General features: G+C 43.5%; 1 protein-coding gene across 1 annotated transcript; it reads right to left on the reverse strand.

Moving 5' to 3' along the window:
- Positions 1-27: 27 nt before the first annotated feature.
- PCBD2 (pterin-4 alpha-carbinolamine dehydratase 2) lies at positions 28-23387 on the reverse strand (the record flags this gene model as incomplete). Its single annotated transcript, XM_082006041.1, has 4 exons — positions 22996-23387; positions 20370-20501; positions 1623-1703; positions 28-123 (listed from the first exon to the last, which is right to left on the reverse strand). The coding sequence occupies exons 1-4, from the start codon at positions 23095-23097 to the stop codon at positions 28-30; spliced, it is 411 nt and encodes a 136-aa protein (XP_081862167.1). The 5' UTR covers positions 23098-23387.
- Between the last annotated feature and the right edge of the window lie 284 nt (positions 23388-23671).

Consider the following 23671-nt stretch of genomic DNA (forward strand, 5'->3'; position numbering starts at 1 on the left):
CACTGTATTAAGTGTTTTACATCTTGGTTACACTGCGGCAGCAGCTTTGTCGATAAACTGAGCCAGCTTCACGTCTCTCTTCGTCAGTCCACCGCAGTCGTGGGAAATTAGAGTTATGTGAACCTGTCAAAAATGGGAAAGAAAGGAGTTACAAAGACATTTTTATGTCATTTTTATATGTCTGCCACACAGGCTGAGCAGCAATCAATTGGGAACACTGCGTGCCTCTGTAGTGAACAGGTTTTACATGGTGCTCACTGCTCATGTAAACCAGGAGATGTTGTAGGTGAAGAGGCTTAACAGAGCCTGAAGTCTTAACCAAAAGTGAGCCCTTTCGCAGAATAAAACAGGCGTTGCATTCTTGGGTTTCATCCAAGAAGAGGTGTCCGATTAAATAACTCATTCTTTACATCTAAATTCCATGGATCGGTTTCACGAAGAACCTGGGTCAGTGACCAAGCTGCCAGCGGCAGAGTCAGGGGTCCACGCGTTTTGTTAAAAACCAGCACCCTGAAGGTGAAAAAATTGTTGAGTTTGTTGCAGATTAATTTCAAAAAGAAAAACAAACAGACTGGTGCATTTTGCTATGACGCAGCTGCCTCCACAGGTTTGTTTAGACTAAGCCAGATGACAAGTTGGGTGTTACTTTGTCTCGCCTTTGACTGAGATTTTGGGAAGAGAGAAGAGGAAAAAAAAAAGATAAATTCTTAATATGCTGGAAAGCCAGGGAAATCATGAAGGGCAGGTGATTAGGACTTTGTCCGGTGATCATTTAACATCCCCTTAAACAGGGTGACCTCAAGGGCTGATGAGGAGGAGCATGTGCTGGGATGCCTCTGTTAACGGGGAGAGGTGGGGATGTCCTGCTCTGGAGGTGGTGGTTCCCAGTCACAGGCTGCTTGCTCACATGTCCTTTCAGTATACTTTTAGCATATATTCGTCAAATGCTAAAACAAACAACTTGATACAATGCAATGAGAAGAACTAGAAAAGAAAAATAAAGGCAGCGCAATAATTTCCCCCTTCACACAGCACCCTTCATTCAAGGGTTGCAGTGTATCTTGTAACCCTTGTAAATACGAGACCACCATCAGTTAGGTAATATTATAAACAAATTTTACAAGTTGCTGTGTTGAGACATAGAGGCCCACAATTTTTAAAAAATCAAACCTAAATTGAGACTGCCAGGCTCCCATTTAGGTACCTATACATCGACGCTCTGCTGCCCTACACCGCTGGGGTCCCAATTTGCTGCACAGAAAGGAATGAAAGTTGGTGAATGTTCAGTAGTTTCAAAACAGTCATTTATTCAGGTTGGCCACATAAGAGTTTAAAGGCTTTTATTTTATGTTTAGACCTCATCCAGAGAGGTGAAGTGACAGGTCCAAACCATGCAGCTGGCGGCAAACAATTGCAAAAGAGCTCGATTTCTGGGGCTGTATCACCACTACAAAGATCTCGGTATATCTTTAAAATCTCAAATCTCTTGATAAAAACACCAGCTCTTCCCAATCCCCTACTTCCTCCTTGTATATAAGCTACAAAGAAAGGCAGAGAGAATGGGCCAGTGGCGCGGTCTCCTTAACTTGCCATGTCTGTGACGAGGGCGGCGAACACATTACCTTGCTGTAGACATTAAACCATTCCGGGTGGTGATTCATCTTCTCTGCTTGCAGAGCAACGCGTGTCATAAATCCAAAAGCCTAAGGAGAGAAAGAGCAAAGAGGAAAATAGTCCTCCACCTGCCAGGACTGGCAGCAGATCTGCAAAATTCACTCCAAAGTCTCAAGAACTCCTAGAGATGCTCCAGATTGCTGCATCTTGGGTTTATGTGTGTTAAAGGAGCATTTCACCTTCTCGTGCCACCGATGCATTTCCTGAGACTGCTGAAATCATCCCCTTCAGCCCCTTGGAAATCACTCTGCTCCATGTTACTTACTCCAGGATTCAAAGCCATTGCATGAGAGCAATGATTTTACCTTTGGCATCCAACAGCAATTTCAAACATCCATCCAAAACCCCTCATCCCTTACTGCATCTTAAAAATGTGCTGTTTCTAATTAAGCATCATGCCACAGTATTGCTGTACTAGACAGATACCAATTCCAGAAACACATCCCTTCACCTAACTATTTTGCTATTTATTGTACTGGGGAGAGAAAGGCGGCAGGTGGGTTTGCCCCTCTGCTTTATGAGAAAATATTTTCCCTTAAAATGAGTTAAAATAGGTTTCCCAACCCTCTGCCCCCATATTCTCCCTGGCATGCTCCCCCAGGATGCAGGTTTTATCACAGGCTCAAGAAGAAAATAATAGCAGGCCCTTGCCAAAATACTCAAGAGCAAATCACTACATTATAAAGAAAATTAGAACGTCCACGTAAATCAAGAATGCAATTACACAGCGGGGCCCGAAGGGCCGCGGTGCGTGAGCAGGACGCCTCTAAGTCAGCGGGCTTTGTTCATACCAAGCTCCATCCATCGGGGTTCAGGACCTGAATTAACATGCAAAGCAAAAGTAACATCCACGTTGTAGTCTGGTTCATATTATCATACAAGCTCAACAAAACCCTACCTGATTTAGGTAGTTTTTTAGTGCTAATTTCTGGAAGAGAATGTATATAGCCCGCATTCCACCAAGCGATGGCCGTTTCAAACAAACATATGGTCAATGAATAACATATAATGGTTGATAATAGTTTCAGTCTTTTTCCCTCTCACAAATTACAAAAACCTTTAAGTAAAAAAAAGAATCGGTGCCTGGATGAAGTATGACTTTGTTAGTCGCTTTGCCAGTCAAATGAATGCAAACGTTATAATCAGAGAAAATCATTCCAATGAGGTTTGTCATTTGGAAATCACCAAACTGTCAGCAATTAAAAAGCTTTTTTCTTTGACCCAAGAGCATTCCAAAATTCGGGAAAATCTAACTTCCCTTGAAGCTCTCACTTGGTTTAGTTTTACTTCGAGTGAACAATTACTTTTAAAAATTTGCAAATGTTTCAGCAGCATACTTTGAAGCAGAAAGCTGCAAGTTGTGCATTAGACGCTAGCAACGATTTGGAACACTTCTGCATTAATAGTACTGAAAGATATTTGATTTAAATGGTTTTTTTTAAATGTCCATGGGCTTAATAGGAATGCTTTTTCCAACACAGTAATATATACACAGAAACGTCCCCAAAATTTTAAAACAGCAATTGCATCTGCAACTAGACTGCCTCTGCGCAAACAAGCAGCAAGGGAAAAGATACACTAAATTTATGACAACCCTGCCAGGTTCATGTATGCTCTACCAGCGTCTGTCTGTCCACCCCAGGAACGCACCCACCTATGGGTGTACGCAGGTTACGCTACGCAAGCACAAGCCGTTGATTGTGTGACAATCATCATCGCTCCGACGGACGGCGGGCAGAGCGAACGACGCAAGCAAACGAGCCTACTAAATTAATTAACTCCTCCTCTCCGATCAGTGGACCCCCACAACAACCCACTGCCTCTTCCCCCACAGATAGTAAAAAGTCTCCAGCTGGATAAAACAGTCATCGGTCCTAACACTGGTCATCCTCCCGAAAAGTGCTCAACTTGGGGCTGCCCAAGTGACGAAAAGGAATTAATTCTGGTGCAGAGGACCCTGCCCAGGACAGGTCCTGCTGCTCATTGCTCCAGCTGACCACGACTGTCCCAGCCAGGGCGACCTGGCATTACAGCGAAGGACGAAGCCCGCACGCCCTCCAGACGTGCCCACCCTTCTGCATGCCCCGCGCTGCTCGGGGACATTCTCCCTCATTGCACATTAACCAAAGCAACTTACTTCTTGCATTTTCGTTTATTTTAATTATACGCAAAAAGTATCTCCCGCTAAGAAAATGAGCTATGAGTTCTACTGAGCAATTTCACCAGCGCAATCTCCATTAAGGTCCTAAATACTTCCTTTGCTAATTAAATGAATTGGAACCCTATTGTTTATGAATCACCTTTATATTTGTAGAGCCGTAACCTTTCTTTGGGAAAATACAATTGGCTCTGGAAGGAAAAGATATTTAGGTTTGATTAGATATGAAAACACTATTACATAAAATCAGTTTGGACATTTCTTCACGTCTTGAAACTTGATCGGTAATTTGGTCTAATTGGTGATCAAGGAAACTATCTTGTGATCAATTAAAGTAATTACCACATTCCGGCAACACAACCAACCTTAATTTGAGCAGGAGTCTGCACTTCTTCAACGTTAATTAAAAATAATGAAAATTATTAAGCAGTCTGCAGTGCAAGATCATTGTCAAGACTGCACTGGTGGGCAGAGTTTATCAGACCATCACACTTTTCTTGATGAAAGTGAGACCAGTACTTTACTCATGACAGTAAGACACAACACAATCTTGATTTTAACTATATTAATAACAGAGTTCCGCAGCCTTTTGGCCACTAACGAGAACTTCTTCAGATTTTTCCTTCAAAAATAGAGAGTAGAAAGAAAGGATTTGTGCATTTTCTAGAAGCCATAAAGAAGTATTAAAAGAGGCTTTGTTGCATTCAATATTATCAAGTATTCTGATATTTCAGTAACAGGCATATTAGGCAGACATTTTCAGCCTAATCCTTTTAGGACATTTGGGCTAAAATAACATCCAGACATACAGGTTACTCTGAACATGTACATCGTGTCACCCAAGTGATGGCAGACTGCAGAGTCCCTGTAACGAACCACAAAGAGCAACAAAAAAGTAAGGAGTGAAGCAACCCTGCACCAACAAGGAGATGCCTTGGGTGCCGGTATGTCTCTTCCCTTCATGTCTTTTAAGGTCATAAAAGAAGGCACTAAAAACTAATGGTGTCCCAGCTGTAACATCACTTCTAAAGCGTTTTTTAAATACTAGCAGTCATAGTATGTCTCCATGAGGTAAAAATCAGGGCTACTCTTAGAAGAGCAAGTTAACCTAATAAAGTCAAAAAACTCCAAACCAAACTTTGAAAAATGTTTCGGGACTGGCCAAGCTGCTTTTGAAAGTGACAAAAAACGCTATCACAAAATAAGACTTAATGTGACTTTCGTTGCCTGAGAATGGGAAAACCAGGGCCAGACACTTTGCTGTCAGAAGTGGGAGGAAAGATGAAATTCCATCCGCCCCTCTGCACCGCTCAACGCTTCACGGCTCCAGGAGAACCGCAGGATCCTGGAGCTAATCTGCTATTATTCTTCCTTTCACACTTCTTAAGCAAGGAATCAATTCGTCTTAATACTTTTTAAACATGTTGCTTTTGTACAATGCTTGCCAACATTATCTTGATGACTTATACATCAAAGCAACACAGGTCACTATGTCGTGCTAATACATCACCCACCCGCGAGTCCCCAGTGATGGATTACCCCAGCGCATCTCCAGAACAAAGCAGCTGACAGTACTTGACTCAAAAGTGGAGATACTCAAGAAAAACAGCTGAAAGGCTCAACAATATAACCATCCACACTTTTTATTTATTTGTTTTAAAATGCGTACGCTATGAAGAGCATACCCGGGCTTCTTAAATCCTTCGGACACTCAGCCAAGGAAACCATATGCTAATCACAAGTACATTAAGGTTTCTGCCTCCCATCTGTCATTATAACGCTGGAGGTAGCATTAACCTTGACCTTCTGCACTGTGAGGGCTACCTGTCTTCTCCTCCCCACCCACCCGGGCTGCATCTGTGTCATTTATCAGTGGGAAATGAAGAAATAAAACAAGTTATAGTGACATTGCCATACAAGGGAGGATGACTACGCCTCACACATTTGCTCTTCATTCACCCGAGTACAAAATATCCAGTATATAGCACGTGTTCTCCTTAGCAGTTTGACACTTCTAGCAACAATCAACTCAAATCACTAAGGTTCACTTCCAAACTGCAGAAGCTTTCACACATCCAGCTGACATGACTACCTAACAGTGAGCTACGGATAAAAGGAAAAAGCTCTTTAATGGCGAGCTATTTTACGTTACGTTTAGCTAGTCACGAGGGTTTGACTTAATCTCTTGACATTTTCTGCTGTGCTCTCAGGAAAAATGTGGAGTTTGTTTTAATTCTACTTACTCCATCAAGAAAGACTTTTACCCTATAAATATGCAAAAACCACCTCAGAAGGCCACACTCTTCATCTGAAAGTGACAATATGGTTAAAACACAAAAAAGAGGGATACAGCTAGTACTTAGGAAGGTGATGGCAGCACAGGAGAACAGGTATTCATTCTCAAAACCTTGTGCCCACTTTGGGATTCTTCCCTGTTGGCATCATCAGTTTGTCTGAACCACCCCCAGGGACACCGGATCCATGTAGCATTAGAAATTCTCTTCTTTTCTTCCTCTTTTTTTTTTTTTTTTTTTTGGGCCCTGTCTGGAGTCATCCACGACATAAACCAGGTGAACACCTTCCCATTGCTCTTCCCCTTTTTAATACCATTCCGAGAATAGTGGGACAGTCCTTAAGAACGCAACTAAATCATGTCCCCAAACAGCTAAATTCAGGTTATTCACATCCCCACCTCTCCGGTGAGAGTGCAAGCAATGGACAAGCCAGCTCAGGCATTTCCCTGCTCCCTCCATCCCACCCCATCCAGGCATGGGTGGCCAGCAGGGTCTGAAGGTGAACACCACCTAACAAACCACAGGTAGATCATTTGTTTTTTCTCCTCTTTAATAGCTTGAGCAGCAAAATACCATGAATGCAGCCAACCTTCCCACTCCCCAAGCATCGCTTGGGATTGGGGGAAGCAGTACTCCTATCTCTGAAGGACACTAATAAAGGGAAAGGATAGAAGAGGAATCCTAAGACATACTGGCATGTACTGAGATGCCATTTCTGTCTTCATAACAACATGTGAAACTAAAAAAACCAAACCCAACTACAATTTCCAACTTTACTGTCTATGCTCTTCTGCATTTACAATATCCTTTTAACATCCAGAGCTGACTGCTCGCATCCCCGTACTTATCTGCACACATCATTATGAAAGTGAAATGCTGCTTTGCACTCTCAAAAGTTACCTATTTCTATTCATATTATAGCTGTAAACACGGCTCTCCACGTTAGATCTGCAGTGGCGTATGTGAAAACCTTTGCACCATGTTCTACAAAGAACGCCGTTTCTGTCTTCCAACACTTGTTTACAATTATGTCGGTGAAGAAACTAGCTCGCCAGCTCTATATCAAACATTTTTGACAGCAAAAGCACAAACACTGATCTATTCTAAGTAGTTTGCCACTCTATGTAATCTTGGAAAAGGCATTCTTGCCTTTGATTCTAAAAATGTTTATACTTCATACATTATGCAAATAGTTTTTACATATTAAGAAATAATGCAAGCAAAGCTCAAGTTAAATTAAATTCTTCAACAATAACCTTGCCAAAGCACTGATTTTCCTATAAAAAAATTATTCCAATTTGTTGATCTTACATTGGATGAAACATACTGTAACAATCTTCATAATTTATGTCCTGTTGGGACACTATGATTTAAAGTAACATAATACAGACCAGCATCACTGCTAATCTAAACCACCTGACCAGATAAACAACAGTTTCCCCTTCTCTCTTCACTGAGGGTATTTCTGTTTATTGTCATACGATTTACCAATTTGAAGAACACGAAGAATAAATGGAGGCAAAGAGAAGCGGAGCTCAGAGGCATGGCCTTTGCTCAACGGGGACGTTTCTCACACAGGTACCGGTACAATGTCAAGAGCCGCAGGAGATGACAGAAGGCAATTTCAGGAATGCTGTCCCAGGCAAAGCCCAAGCCGCTCGGAAGTTTACACCCGCTCAGAACAATCTAGACCAGGTGCGGCACTAGACGCGACATGGTCCTGACGATGCTTGAGATGCAACTCTCCAAAAGAGGTCCGAGTCAAGGCTTCATCTTCCAAGCTCAACAGTGACCTCAGCTATGACATCACTTTGTCATAAAGCAGGTGCAAGAACAATTTGCCCCATCTGAGATTCAACTGGCCTGAAAAACAAATAGAAATTTTCTGCTAAGGCTGAGGGACACAGGGATCAATGCAAATAAAGGGACTAAGAGGAAGGTAGAGAGCATTGACCTGCTCTTAAAGCCTTCTCCTTGCTTTGCTTTCCTCTTCCCCTTGAGCTCGCTAAGTGTGTGAAATCTGCAGGAGAAACCACAACTTTTATCTTCCCTAAGCCTGTTTACATCAGGATTTTTGTAACTGCTGAATTTAGACCTATTTTCTTCTTATTGGTGATAATATGAGACAAAATGTTACATCTATTACACCTCCTTCCTCATCACATCTTGACTTTTCCAGCAGCCTCGGAACTGAGGATTTTTCCTACTCTCATTTTTATTACAGTAAGTGATTGCACCTGGATTTCATGAACAGAAAGCAGATAATATTCTCAGTGATTCAATGAACAGACTTCACGCCAAAATTAATCACCTATTTCACGAAAAAGATTTATAGACTTGATGGAGTAGAAGTGAGAGAACACAGAGATGCCTTTAAGCAGGATAAAAAAACTTCGTTCTGTGAGTGATAAAAGTTTCAAGCCTAAACTCCACTGGGTCAATACAATCATATTACAAAATGCATTCATTTGCTTATAGGTAGATAAAAATAATTATAGTTGCCCGTAAGGACTACTGCAAAATAAGGCAAAATAAGTAGACATCCTAAATCCCAACCAAACCTGGAACAAGGTCGCATGGTATTTGTGATAAATCACTTCATATAGAAAAATTAAAAATAAACGTACTTTTTTTTAAATTTTTTCCCCAGTTCCAGTTCCTTGGCACTCTAGGTAAACATAGACTCATATATATTATTTTATTTATTAAAAACTGTAGATCTCTCAATTAGATTTTTGAGAAAAAGAAGGAAAATAGTCCCAGTTTTCAGGACTGGACTAGAACACGGAAGAAACCCTCCAGCCACGTAGCCAGTTAAATGTGGCTCTCCACCTCCCAAGCCTTTTTTGTGTGCTTTGCGCTCAAAAATGGAATATAAGGGTTGCACTTAGGAGGTTTACACCAAATAAAATAGCTATTTCAAGAAACATGACTTCTTAAAATGAGCTTTTTGCACCCTACCTAAAAACATTAAATAATATAGCAAAGCCCCCATTAACCGAGCACCTGCTAAAGCAATCAGTCACTTAAACTAATAAACTCTCTTGGCTGCGCAACTGAAAGAACAATGATAATTTTAGTTGTTAAAGCAAATGTTTGGCCCAGCAAATCAAACCCCTGGCTGTACTGTAATAAAGCCATCACAGAAACCACTATAAAAATAAACTAGTAACAAGGTCAGTTAGTTCCCAGTTCCAACTTTCTGAATTCAGGCACCTGAACCCTCTGCTAAGGCACTCTGCTCACCCACACGCCGTACGAGGACGCTGTCGCTCGGGCAGTGAACCATCCTCGGTCGCACGGTGCCAGCCCATGACATGACGCTATTGTAAAACAGACCAAACGAGAATTAATTTACATGAATGCTCCACTTCCAAATGGTGCTCAAATCCTCTGACTTTCACAGAGCTCAGGTATGGTGTAGAACAGAGAAGTTCATTATCCCATTGCACCACGTTTTAGATGCAACAGATCTAGCTACAGCAGAACAAAATACTACTATTTCCTCCAATGTTTCTTTTTACTCGTATGTGAGGGAATGATTTCATTCTGTAGACATGAAAATGAAGTTCACGTGCCATACATGCTGCCGATAACACAGGGAGCGCTCAGACGACATTCCCCTTGGTCTTTTGGCCAAGATTACCCATCCTACCAATTTAATACCCAAAATTTTCTCTGCTGAGTATCCAAGAGCAATCATATCTTGCCTCTGATAATCCTCTAAATCTCTGCCATTTATGATCCTAAGAAAACATCAAAGAGCGATAAGAAAGGCATTGCTTTATGATGGATTAAGAGAAGAAGCGGTTGGTCTCATGGCCATTTCATTTTCCACTATCCTCCTACCCACTACACTGTCAGCTTTTTTGTTTCGTTTTTTTTTTTTTTTAAAGACAAGGTCACTAATTCAAACATGTGACAGAGAACCCACGATGGAGGTGCGAGGAATTTGGAGAGGTCTTCCAATCACCCTCTTGGCCAAGCCAGAATCTAAAAAAACCTAAAGCTGTGAAATAAAGCAAACTGAGGAACGTTTGCTGCAGATCCAGTCAGTGAATCACTTCACTCAACTGAGCTGCTGAAAACATCCTACTGCATTGTCAGAGTGGGTCTTCATGTTTGGACACCTCTTACAGTAGAAGAGGGCAGATGATACATGGGGGCTGTGAATTCAGCAGGAGGCTTACCTGGGCCAGCACTGGCAGGCTTTTAGTTTATATTGCACTATAAAATTCAAATATTACTTTGCCGACAGACATTTCAAATCTAGAATTGACAGATCCTTTTGGGGGGTGGGGGGGAAGAGTAGGAGAGAGCAAGCATCTTCCCAGAAAACATGTTACTCTTCAGGGCACCCTTCAACATCCGAGCAGCTGGGTACCTTGCCTGGTTTGCCATGCCCACTGTTCCCTACATGATCTGCAGGTGACCTAGACGTGTGCTTCATCTCCTGTCTTTGGTATGTGGAAGAATGGCTGGAGCAGGTCATGGAGAAACGGACAAAGGCAGCTACCTTAAGTTATGTTATTAAGAACCAGACTCATTTAACTGCCAACAATTTAGATAGACAACCTACACTTAGTATTTTCAGCTGCCTTCAGACCCCTCTGTGTGCACATGCCTGGAAGTGGCAGAGTACATCCAATGTCCGATATTTTGAGATGTTCCACGGGTTTTTTTGTTGGTTGGTCTTTTACTCAGACACAAGGGTTTCCTTGGGCAGCCCAGACCACTTGTTCACTGGTACACCTGGGAACAGAGAGATGGGCTCACAAGAGGAGGACAAATACTGATTTTAAGTCCTTCAGTGAACATCAAATTTCTTTTGGAAATTCATATGAGCACACCACAAAGGGAAACCCCCTGTAGACGTCTGTTTTTTCATTAGATTGGGCATTACAAGATGTGTGCATAAACACAACGTCCTGGGCTTGTACAGCTAACAGTATTTTTGCTTGCTACAAGCACCCACCCACTGTATCACGGAATAAAAATTCCCCCAGCCAGGGACACCTTGGTCATATGGAATCACAGAATCACTAAGGTTGGAAAGGACCTTCAAGATCATCAAGTCCAACCGTTAACCCAACACCACCATGTCCCCTAAACCATGTCCTGAAGTGCCACATCCACACGTTTTTTGAACACTTCCAGAGATGGCGACTCCACCACCTCCCTGGGCAGCCTGTGCCAATGCTTGTCCACTCTCTTGGTGAAGAAATTTTTCCTAATATCCAATCTACACAGACATATATTTAACTGCCTACTGTTATTCCCATCACAGCATGAGGAAAATCACACTAGATCATGAAATCAGGACTTTCCCTTCTGATCCTAGAAATAAAAAATGTTTCCCTACAAAGCACCCTTAGCAATAAATAAGCCCAGTGGTGCGGTGCCGACGCAGCACGGGGCTCCCCACTCATCAGCGTGTTCCTCATCAAACCCCTCTAAGACATCACAGCCAGCTTTATGTTTGTCCAAAGCAACTTTTCATCTCAGCCCAACAAAATTAAAGGAAGAAAAGGGCAAGGGGAGGAGGAAGAAGGGAAGCTCTCCCCCAAAAAAACCTACGTGAAGCAGATTTGCAGCTTTGTAAGAGGGGAATGAAAAAATTACACTCACCTCACCCCGATAAACTGCGGCCCTGCCAGTGGTTTTTCAGAGCAGATGTAACGTTTTAGCCAAACGTGATTGTTTGTGAAAGAAATAATTCTGATCAAAACCCGAAATTGCAGCCAGCAGAAGCGCTGCACTTCGTCACGTTAATCCGCCCTGACGGGGAGCGGCGAGCGGAGATTCCTACTGCGAGAGGAGCAGATGCGAAAGGTCAGCGCTGGCCCGCGACTTCAAAACCCTTAACGTGTAAAACAGTGTGCATGAAAGCCTGAAACGGCTCACCGCGGGATTAACGGATGTCCGCTAAGTGGGTTTGATGTGCCTTCGGTGAGTAATGGTTAATTTCTAAATAGGGGTGTTGTAGTTTTATTTTAGTTTATTCTGCCAGCCAGAGTCCATTTTTAATTACAACTGCAGAGAAGGATATCCCAAAGTATGTCTTTCCTTCATGGAAGTATGAGAAAGTGAGAGCTGCTGGTGTAAGAGGTAATTTATGGTTTGAAAACGTAGTCAGACGTTACTCCCAAAGCAAGGGGATACAAAAGGTTAAACAACCAAGACAGAAAGATATGCTCTTTGCATTTAATCAGCATCTTTCCAGCACCCCCATAAAAATAAATCTTAATGCATAAAGAGTTGTAAGATGCCAGGTTTCCTTAACTGAAAAGGTAAAAAAAAAGATTCTTCTTCAGAAAAAGCAGCATCAGCCTTACTTGCGTTTTCCCAAACAAAGATGTCCAACTGAATTCAAAACCATTGAATTTCCCATTAATTTTCCAAAGGAGTTTTAACACGGGAAGAGCCCAAACTGTAGTTAAAATCAAGCTGACCTGCTCACATTTGCTCTCTTTTGGTAGGAATGTACGGCAGCCCTGCCCACATGGCTGATACAACTTTTGTTCTATTTAATTCAAACAGAGTGAACAATCAATTTGTGCAGCTGAAAAAAAAAAAAGAGAAACATTTCTTCTACTCCAAATCTACAAGATAGCTTGTGAAATCCAAAAGGCATTTTGACAAATAATTTCTTTTGCACTTTCAGATCTATGCATGCAACAAGCGTAAGGCAAATGGTGTAATAATTTTTACTTGAGTGATAATAAATCCATCTTTTAAGGAAAGCATTTGTATTTGAGCCAACTGGAGAGCAGCCTAAAGGTCAGCTGGGCAGATTTAAGCACTGGCCTGCTTAAATGGAGGTACAACAAGTCTACTCAGTGGGGCAAACTCAGCAGTTAGAAAGGCAACCACCCCCAATAATTACAAGCAATAAAATAATGGTTTATTCTAAGGAGAAGTATGACTTAGCTCATCAAGAAAATAAGCATTCCTAATTACAGTTAAGTCACAAGAAAAATTAAACTGATGCAACTTCTGCGACACCTGGCATGGGACATCTTGCATTTCACCTCCGCTAGAGATGGAGGACACACGTCCTCTCTGAGTCTTCAATTTAATCAAGATTAATTGTATCTAAATATGATTAATGTTGTGACGTTTTAAATAATTCTGGCAGCTCGACACTGGTGGTACCGCCACGATGATACCGGTACTGTAACTTGCCACAAGCAGATGGGACGCGGGGGCGTCATATGCATTAAGTTGTAACGAAGGGACTGAAGGACAAAATGACGGTCCCCAGACGTACAAGGCTAAATTGTGGAGGACTTTAAAAGACGTAAGAGGCTGCTGATGCACTAAGGCAATTCTAAAACAGAAAAATGTTGCCAAGTGCAAAACTCTGACCTGGAAATATTCTGGAGCGCTGTCTGACTTTGCACATGGTTCTGTACCCCGCCACCCACACTGACCTTGAGAAGAAAATAGCCTGTATTTCCCAACTCCCAGCACCAAGGATTTAATTTTCTGCCTAGACACAAGCCAATTACATATTTCCACCATTATGGACTTCCCAGCTCTGCAGGATTTCCCACCGCTGGCTGCCAGGTAACTGGAAGCACCACCAGAAACCGGACACGCTGACCAGGGCACCAGTGTCATCTCCTCCTCCGAGACCAGGGAAGGAGACTCGTAAGCTTCCAAGCGAGCCATCTCCCCAGAACTTCTCCCTTCATTTCACCCAGACGCGCAGCTCCCTGCCTCCCGTGGGCAGTGCCAGGCAGCGGTGCAGGCAGCTGGACCATGCCCAGGTCCCGCAGCTGGACCTCGACCCTCCAACCTGCTGACTCAGAGATGAGAGCGTTATTTACTCAGTCAATCACAAGAATAAACTCAAGGGAGGAATCATCGAGGAATCATATTTTCACTATGCTCCGCTCCGAGACACTTCAGCTGGTTCATTCACTCCGTTTCAGCCTGCAGATTAACCTCTGCCAGTCCAAAAATTTCACTATCAGTTTCTAATAAAGGAAAACATCAACAGGCAGATAGGCCAGAAATTCATTATTTTCAAGATAGAAAGATTTTCTCAACTCTGTAAATCCACTCATAAATAATTCTGATTTATTGTAAATCGGTTATTGTATTCATAAATGCAGGGAACTTAGTGAACAACGTAACCACTAAAAGAAATACGTTCATAACTTTGCAGGTGCACAAATCACAGCATATGGGAGAGGACTCAAAGCGTAATGGAAAACGAAGCAGTTTAGGAAAGACTATATGAAAACCAGCACCTACCTAGGTGAATAAAAAAGAAAAATCATTTATTTTCATTTGACAGGCAATCTAACGCAAGACTAGCAGAGGGAGCAAGCAGACCAATATTACATTAAAAAGAGCAATTCCCCGCCCAAACGAATGAAAACAGGTTTGTCTTTTGATTAGCACAAGTGACAGTCAGGGGCTGAGGTTGCTCAGGCTTTGAGGTTAAACACAACTGACATAAGCTGCACCTGAATCCAATCAGTCCCCGAGCTCTGAGAAGATTCACACGCGAGGACTAAATTTGTCACAAATGGGTTGCTTTCCGATCCTCCTGTAGCCAACTTGCTTTATTCTGACCCCCATTTAACAAATCAACTTAATGGGCACTGGGAGTGCTATAAAACTTAACAATGGAGTGATTTTAACTTTTAAAATATAGTTATGAAGCAAAATGTTGGAGAGCTCCTTCAATACTGGAAATCAAATTAAATCTAGACATTTTTTAACAGTCTTGACAGATATAATCCTAGTTACCATGTAAATTTATGGTAAGCTGCTGTGATATTAGCCACAGGTGCTACTTTTAATATATGGCCCGCATCTGGCTGGGAATAAAACTTCTCAGAGGACTGAAAATGACCTCACTATCAGACAATGGAGAAGAAAAAAAAAAACCAACCCAACACAAGACCGCTGTGGCATATAAAAAGCTGGAGATGTGGTCCACAACCCAGTATCTAACATATAATTCATTTTAACTCTGCAGATTGTAGGTTAAAGGATATTATGTTTTCAATACGTAAAAGACGTGGACGTAATTCAGCCAAGCAGGCAAAAGATTAAGAACATAAAGGGGCAATGAAATACACTACCTACACATATAAAAACAAATTTTCCAATCTTTGATCAACGCAGAAGACAAAGCAACATGCCAGGAATAGAAAAAGGAAGTATCGACACAGATTACGTTACAGGGACTGGCACCAAGCACCACCATCAAAACAAATAAAGAGTATTCATTGCATATCCTACCAAATTAGTTCAGATGTGTAATTGTGATATTACAACAAGGATGATCAATTTAAAGGGGCAAATCTGAGCATCCCTCCCGCAGCTAAAGGAAAATAATTGGCATTTCAATGAGGGGGGAAAAAAAGCATCTACTGTAACATGCTCTGATTTTTTTTTCTCCTGGATTTCAAGCAAGAGAGCTAGCAAATTTGGAAAGGAAATGCAATGTGAGAATAATAATTTATTTAATAGTTCTCGATTTTTTGCACATCTTTAAATAAGTTCTCAAAACCCAAGACTCCACAACTGCAATGAAACACATGTGCTTCCAGTCTCGCTGCACACCGTCCTCCTAAGTGTTTCCTTACTGTCCCCTCCACTCAGGCTCATCTTTCGTCTGTGTCCTGCAGCCCCAAAACACAAAACGTATTTACAATAGCTTTTAAAACTCTTAGAGCATTTGATTTCCTGTCATTTTATAAAATGACGTTAGAGCTCTTACGGAGACTTCCTACTTTTTTTTTTTTTTAAAAAAAAACAACCTTAATTAAAAACTTACCCTATAAAAGAAAGCAGCTGTAAATGCTGAACCTGACCATCAGCAAACATGCCCACCTTTGTAATTTCCTAACTGCATTTTCTGCCTTTGCGTGATTACCGAAGGAAATGCAATCACACAGGCAGTTGCCCCTTAAACCCTCTGGTCAAATCCAACCAACTTTGACAAGAGACATGGAAGTCTCAGAGTTAAGATGTTCCCGCAAATTTGGTGAAAATGAGCAGCTGGGTAAGGGACCCAAATGGAGCGCTCAGCACCCTGCAGCCGGAGCCCTCTGAGCCACCCACCGCCTGCCCAGCCCGGGACCGGGCTTGAGACAAACCTGGAAGAAATTCAGATTTTTAAGCCAGGTCTGTCCCCTCTGCAGGATCACCCCTCCTGAGGTGTACTGACCTGAAATGCTGAGAAAATACCAGGAAATTCCTGAGATACAGGCCAGGACATCGAGGTCCTCAGCAACCCTTCCCTCCCTTGATGACAAACTTTTAACATTAGTCCCAACGTTTCTGCAGCTTCTTTTCCGAGTTTGCAGAACGATAACTGGGAGAAGTTACCAGCATGGTCTGGACGTGTTTAGGTTTCTACCCCAATTCCAAATTTTGCTTGGGCAGACTGGAAACAGAGGGCTTGCTCCACAGCTGGAAGAGAAATGTTTTGTTTCAGCAGCACAAAGACATGAACGGACAAGAGCGTGCCGCCTTGATGCCACAGTGGCCCGAAAGCCTTGCTAGCTGCTTTTCTCTTCCCTGCAGACAGGGAAAGAGGCCCTGAATAAGCTCCTTCATGTGGCTGTGAGGTTTATGGAGGCTTGCCGGCACCCAGACGCGTGGCAGGGCTCGACACTCACCACAGAGTGGTCCAAGCCCAGCCGCGCTCCAAGACCCAGCCAGAGGTTTCTGCCGAGCGCACGTTCCCCAGGACAAGCCACTCACCCACGGGACTCTTGAGCTGAGTGAGGGTCCTGGAGGTAAAAGACTCCGATTTTAACTCATCGCTGCCTGCCTGTTCAGCAGCAGTAATAATGACTTGCAACTGCAAGGCTGAGGAGGAATGGATGCATTGGTGCCACCACCACAGCTTCTAGACAAGGTGCTCTCCTCTACAGTTGAGTTGCATTCACATTTTTTCCCCCACTATTGGTCTATTTTATACAAGATTCAGAGCACCCACCCACCAAGAGCCTGTCTCACGCTAAAGGCAATGGGAACACAGAGCAGCACCCACCAGCCAGCACCAACGCTGCCCAGTCCAGGACGCCAGGATCGGTGCGTGGTGGGCACCCACAGCAACCTAACCAACAAAGGGCTTCCAGCTGTGATCCCAGGCTGGTTTCTAGCTTGTTTCAGAGAACTGTAGCTCCAAAGCCCATTTGCATGAAAACATATCTTCAGAGTAACAAACAGCACCGGCACTTTCAAGTTCTGGGTTACAAACTAATGCCCTAAGCCAGCAGTGTCATTAGCTTGTCAGCCTTACGAAGGCAGCCCATTGCTGATCGCTTTTAACTGAGCTAATCTCAGCCTGAAAGCTTCAGGAATCTAAACTCTTGTTTCACAGAAGTTTCATTTCATTCTCATGCTGAAAATAATATACATAAACCAAGCTCATGTCTACACATTTGCACGACTTTATAATAAAAGTTGTGTTTATATTCTTAACATCTGTTGACATACACAGACTTTGTAAACCTGGCATAGATTTTAAAGCCACAGAATTTTCCATGCATCATGAACATTATCTGCGAGAAGCAATAAAGAAAAGCAATGAATACATTAATCATACCAATATCATCTGCAAAACATAAATCTGAAATACCTTTCATGTCAGCTCAACTACTATTTTTTTTTTTTTTTTACACACCTGATTTTACGTCATCTGTAAAAGGGCAGCAGGAAGATCACCGAGGAAATGATACTTCTCAGTCCTTTGACTTTTACTAAATACTCACACTTTAAATGCTGTAAACAGAGTATTTATTACACATGAAATAAGTGTTACCTACAAGTTCATTTTTTTTCATTGCGGGTCTAAATTCTCCCAAAGTACACACAGCTATACCTCTGCTTTGGTCCTTTGTTCCCCGAGTTGTAATAAACACAGTATTTACTAATAGTAATTACCAACATAACCATCAATAAGAATGCATGCGTAATTTTAATTTACTTTCAGCTTCAACTTATCAAAAGGCAAATACTTGCTCTCTAATACCAGCTGGGGATTTAATACCCTCAGGATCTGCAAGTTGAGCCCTTTCCTGGACTGCAATAACAGGAACAGCTTCTGCCCTCCACAACTGCAAATGAGGACACTGCAGCTAGTTCATAAAAATCATCAGGTGAAATTCTGCCTTCAGAGACTCACATATAACCTTGATCCAAGCAGAGCTGCACAGAGGACCCACCCGCCCAGCGTGTGCTGCCGGCTGGGCGCAGAAAGTCCAGTCTTGAAGCCAATTCCCAGCCTTTGCTCTCGTTTCTGCCTTCCATGATATCCATGAAGGGCAACCAAGAATGGAAGAGACTGTAAACATCTCCCGAACAATTCAAGTGGCAATTTTTTTTGAGTACCCTTTCTGAGATGACATGTACTAGAAGTATAAATGTATACTTCATAATTTACCAATGAGCATATTTAAATATACTCAACTTCCTATAATGGTACGTGCTTCATCAGTCTTCAAATTAGGAAGACATACAGATATCTACCTATGTTGTAAATTAAATCCACACAGTCAAAAAAAGGCAACTTTGTAATTTTTTGCCAAAACAATGGGTTTTCTAGATTATCTGCTGATGGGGCACACCGATTTGTCTCTGGACCTGTCTGTTGTCAGACAGCCTAAGTCCATCTGATCATGCTGACTTATTTACAGTGTGCAAAACCGCTCTTTTTATTAACTTTGGGAAAAAAGTAATTTCTAGCTGTGCTGAACCAACAAAGACTTTGAGCAAGTCCCAGCAGAGAAGTCATTTCACGAATATTCAAAGCACAAAGGCTGAAAATCTCAACTATTGCAAGGGTTACTTCTATCTCACTGGTGTCCAATTCATTGATGCTGTTCTCTCCCGGTCGCTCCAGCTCTCCAAGGAGCTGCCTGCTCATCTCACCAAGGTTTCAAGCGAGCTCCCTCTCACGGACTTCCCTCCTTCATCGCCCTCTGAATTATCGGATATGGTTCTGTTTGTTCTGTATTAACATTCAGGTCTGAAGTGCAATCCAGGGAAAATATGTACTTGGGGCTCCAGACGTGCTCCCTGGACCAGCACCACCCTGCTTATGAGCTGGGTTTTTCTGCAGTGGTTTTCTCTTTTCCTTTTGCCCTGCTCAGAGAGCCCAGGGAGCACCTCACCCACCTTCTCCCTACTGCCCAGGCTTTCCTTATCGTGACAACTACTGCTTGAAACGGCAAAAAAAGAGCGAGCATTGCAAACTGTTGTTTATCTAGCTCACTGTGATTTCCTAAAAAAAAAAATAAAAAAATCTTGCTCTGGGTTTAGGCACAGCCACATAAATAAGCATCTCACAGCTCTGATACCAGTCCCTATGCACACCAACAAAGCCTGGAGCTCGCTGCGTCCCTCCCGTAGCAGGGAAAGGCACCAGCTCAGTGAGAGCCATCGTCTCCACAAAACCCTGGGGTTTCCTCTTCCACCCAAGAAAGCGCTCACTTCTCCTTCAGAAATAAAACAGAAGGGAAATGCTCTTGGAACAGGGCTTTTTTTTAAGCAATGTCATGATTCCTCAGTAAGCAATTTTTGGGGAGCGTAGCCGACTGCAAATCTCAAGATAAATTCAGTATTTCTGAAGCAAGTTTGTAACTGGTGTGCAAGATACATTCTTAGGAGTTTGAAATGTGGCTCGGGATCCTCACTCCAAATAAGAACCCAACGAGGTCTAACCAGCACTCTGCTATGCTGAAGACACTGTGATGTCTGCTACTATGATTTAGTCAAGAATATACTAGAACTCTGTCTTCCTGCTTAGGTGAGATGTATCATATTTTCCCCATCTTATTTGCCGTAAGTTTCTGTTCTTTTATTTACCCATTGTTCTCAATTTTTTCCTGACAAAAATGAACCCCACTGTCCATCAGTTACATATTTCCAGCATTCATTTACGAGTGCTAGTAATGAAAAAAAAAAAATTAGGATAAAGTATTATTTGTCTAATCCCATAGTACTGACCCTGACCTTGACCCTAATGTTATAATCAAGAAATTGTAATGTTAGAACAAATCTACTTCACAACTACAAAACAGAATCCATTTACTCCGCCTAATGAGATCAGAATCAGACAGCAATCCGTTGAGGCAAACCCGAGAGGGTTTGGCCCCACAAGGATACTCCCAAATTTCTGAATATAAAATATTTTCCCATCAGTATCGTATGAAAATTAAAGCAATTATACTTCCTTTGTATTAAAAGTGGTATATAACAATAATTACCTGATTAAAATTTTTGAAATTGAACTCTTTGTAGATGGCATCTCTTTCGCCTAACTCCGACCAGCCTGAAGCTTTGAGATCAAGTAAAACTTGGTTCCTCTCCTCTGTCGTCAACCAGTGAGACTGCAAAGACTATTGAGGAAAAAGAAATACAAATGTGACACGAGTGAGGCTGAACCTTTTTTGTAGAACAATAAAAAAACCAGACAATGAAACTGTGTTTACGTATTGTAGAAAGGTAAAGAGGTGGAAAATTCACTGTACAGCTTCTTACTCTTTGTAATTTCACAGACCAGCATAACAGCCAAGAAACACTATTTCTGTTTGGTCAATGAAGTTCAGCTAAATGCTTTTGTACAAAACCAGCAAAGAGCTGACAGGCTCTTTCATGGGAATGAACGTGGTCACCAGCATACCCGTACCCATCCCTTGTTCACCTGAATTACCCAGATGCTGTAACAATTGAATGAATTTTCAAACATTCCATTCTGCCGTATAAGTAAGAGATTATTTACATTCTATGCTAAATGTACAATTACAAGGCTAAAAGGGATATCAGGTTAATATCTGTAATTTGAAAGACAGAAGCAAAATAGAAAATTGTATTCTACCTAACTTGTACGTTGCTATTTCTAAAAAAGCAGGAATAGATTTAAAGATAGCAAGCAACAAGGGCTTTTTAACTAACATTGACAGGAAAAAAAAATTGACATTAGACACAATTATGAGACATTACAAATTACTGGTATATGCACTAGATTCTCAAAGCACATATGTTTAAATGTGTCTTACTTTAAGCAGGAGGAGTTTGTCTGAAGCCACCAGGAGCACAGACATAACAGATTACACTCTTTGCTTAAAAATCTGAATCAGCACCTGAACTATGAGGTTGGAGCCAGAGGAAAGTTCTACAGGGCGTTTGGAAAAGGTCCGATATTTTTCCTAAAAGCAGAGACTAAGGGCACGAGTGATGACTTAACTGATACATTCTAACAGCTGGGTCTCAAACTTACAGTATAAACACAACACTTTAATGGGAAGAACTCTTCTGCCCAGAAAAGCAAAATTCTGATCGCTTTAGTCTTTACATTAGCAGCTAGCACAGCTTTGTGAGAACTTCCAGAAAGGGGCTGAGCAATTTTGCCCCAGAGCTTCACTAAGACATCAGAGGTCTGCAAGTACCCACCGCCCACTCAGGGTATTTTTTGCTTTGATTTGAGAGTGGGCGCTGGCAGCTCTGCTGCAGAGACCGGCAGGAGCCCCGGTGCCACCAGATGGGGCTGCGAGCCCGAGCAGAGCAGGAATTAACGCAATTAACGCCACCCCAGCAAGGCTTCAAGATGCAGGAGGGCCAAGGAGCAACATTTTCACCAATAAGAAGAGACAAAAAACCCCAAACATCGTAAATCAATCTAAGAGCATCACTGCCACCGCTTGTGTTCAGTTGGATACATCCAGTCCAACAGATGGGTTTTACAGGTCCCAAAATGAACTCATTGAGGCTCTTCACACTTCAAATATGACCTTGGACTTGCAGAATACCAATCTCGGATTTGTTGTTGCTATAACCGCAGTTGCGGGCAGGAATTTCTTACATTCCTCTTTTTCCAAGCATGTACAAAAATTGCTAAAGTTAACGGTTGTCTTGAAATTTATTATTTTATCTGGCAAGAGATGAAACCAGTAGGCAAATTTTACAAAAAAATCATGGGGATGGGTTGTTGGGGTTTTTTCGGATAGCCAAGTCCAGGACTGCGACCAGGAGGCGGCACCAAGTTCATTCCCCTGGCTGGCAGCAGGGGTGTTCTCGGCCAGTTTTAGGGGCATTGCAGTTACCTTCCCGAGGCCTCGCCTAGACACACAGGCGTTGGCGAGACAATGCTGCGACCTGCAATTACATCATACAGGCTTTAACAGAAATACGGAGACCGAGTTTGATGCAGGCCCCGGGGCACACCGATCGCCGGATTTCCATCGGGAATAGGTTGCGAAGGCCACGTCCCCGAGTCATCCCCTCCAACACATCGCCGTTGTATTCCGAAACATAGCAGGAAGCGGCACAAAGCTACTTGTAAAAGGAAAAAGGCAGGGGCCTCCATTCGGGTTTGCACAGCCATGCACCCGCAGCACCACGCCACGGGGCGCAGCACGGACCCCCCACCGAGGCAGAACGGTGCTGCCTGGCCAGCACAGCGCGGGCACCGACGCGCAAACACTGACTTGGCGCACGGAGATAACCGCACCGGACCCGCGCCACACGGGCAACACGCTGCTGTCATACGGCCGGGGTAACCCACCCGTAACGTTCTCAGAGGGGAAAAAAGTCATTAATTAAAAAAAAAAGAATATAAAATATTTATAGAATTTATTTATATTTATAGAATATAAAATATGCTTGAGGGGTGCGGGTCTAAACCTGCTTCGTGTAAAAAAATAATCAGCCATGGGGAGGGAAGGCCGTGGGACGGAGGACGGGCGGCTGCGCCCCGAGAACGCGGGTCCGTGGGCGCCCCCCCCGCAGGCCCGGGGCTGCCCCAGCCCGGCGGGTCCGGCCCCGCACGCCGAGGGGAGCAGCGCGGTCCCGGGCTCCCACCGCCCTCCCGCCGCGCCCCGCCGTGCCCCTCACCATGGCAGCGCGGCTCCCGCCGGCCGCTCCCCGCGGCGCCGGGCCCGCCGCCCGCCGCGCTCCCAGCAGCGCCAGCCGCAGGCCGGCCCCGCCGCCCGGCATGGCTCCGCGCCGGCCCCGCCTCCGGGGCAGCGGGAGGAGCCGCCGTCCGGCTTCCCCCGGCCCGGTGCGCGGCTGCCAGGCGGAACCGAGCGGGCCCGGGGCGGGGAGAAATAGCGGGAGGGAGCTGCCCCGACCGCCGCAGCAGCCACCGGGCCCGAGGGCCACCGAGCCTGGCGGAGAGCCCTGCCCGGCGCGCCTTTAGGCCGTGGGCGGCTTCGGTTCGAATTGAGCGAGCAGGTTTCACTTCCAGGCCAGGGCTGCGCTCGCAGGCCCTCGGAGCGGGGGAGGCACGGCGGTTAAAGACCGCACTTCTGAGGTGCTGAGATAATTACCGAGGAGACTCCAGCCCCGGGCCGCCCAAACTAACCAGATGGTAGAGGCAAGAACGCTCCCATTTATTGCTCAAAATCTTGATTCTTTATTAATAAAACACTTCCTAGCTTTAGCTTCAGTCACACCAAAAGTTTAATCAGTGCAGTTTCCTTTTAACACAGAAATACAAGCCCTCAGCTTTCCAGAGGGGAAAGACATGGGCACCTGAAAAATACCTGACAAATTATGTCTCAGGGACATG

The sequence above is a fragment of the Phaethon aethereus genome (genome assembly GCF_964289735.1).
Source record: "Phaethon aethereus genome assembly, chromosome: 14".
NCBI lineage: Eukaryota > Metazoa > Chordata > Aves > Phaethontiformes > Phaethontidae > Phaethon > Phaethon aethereus.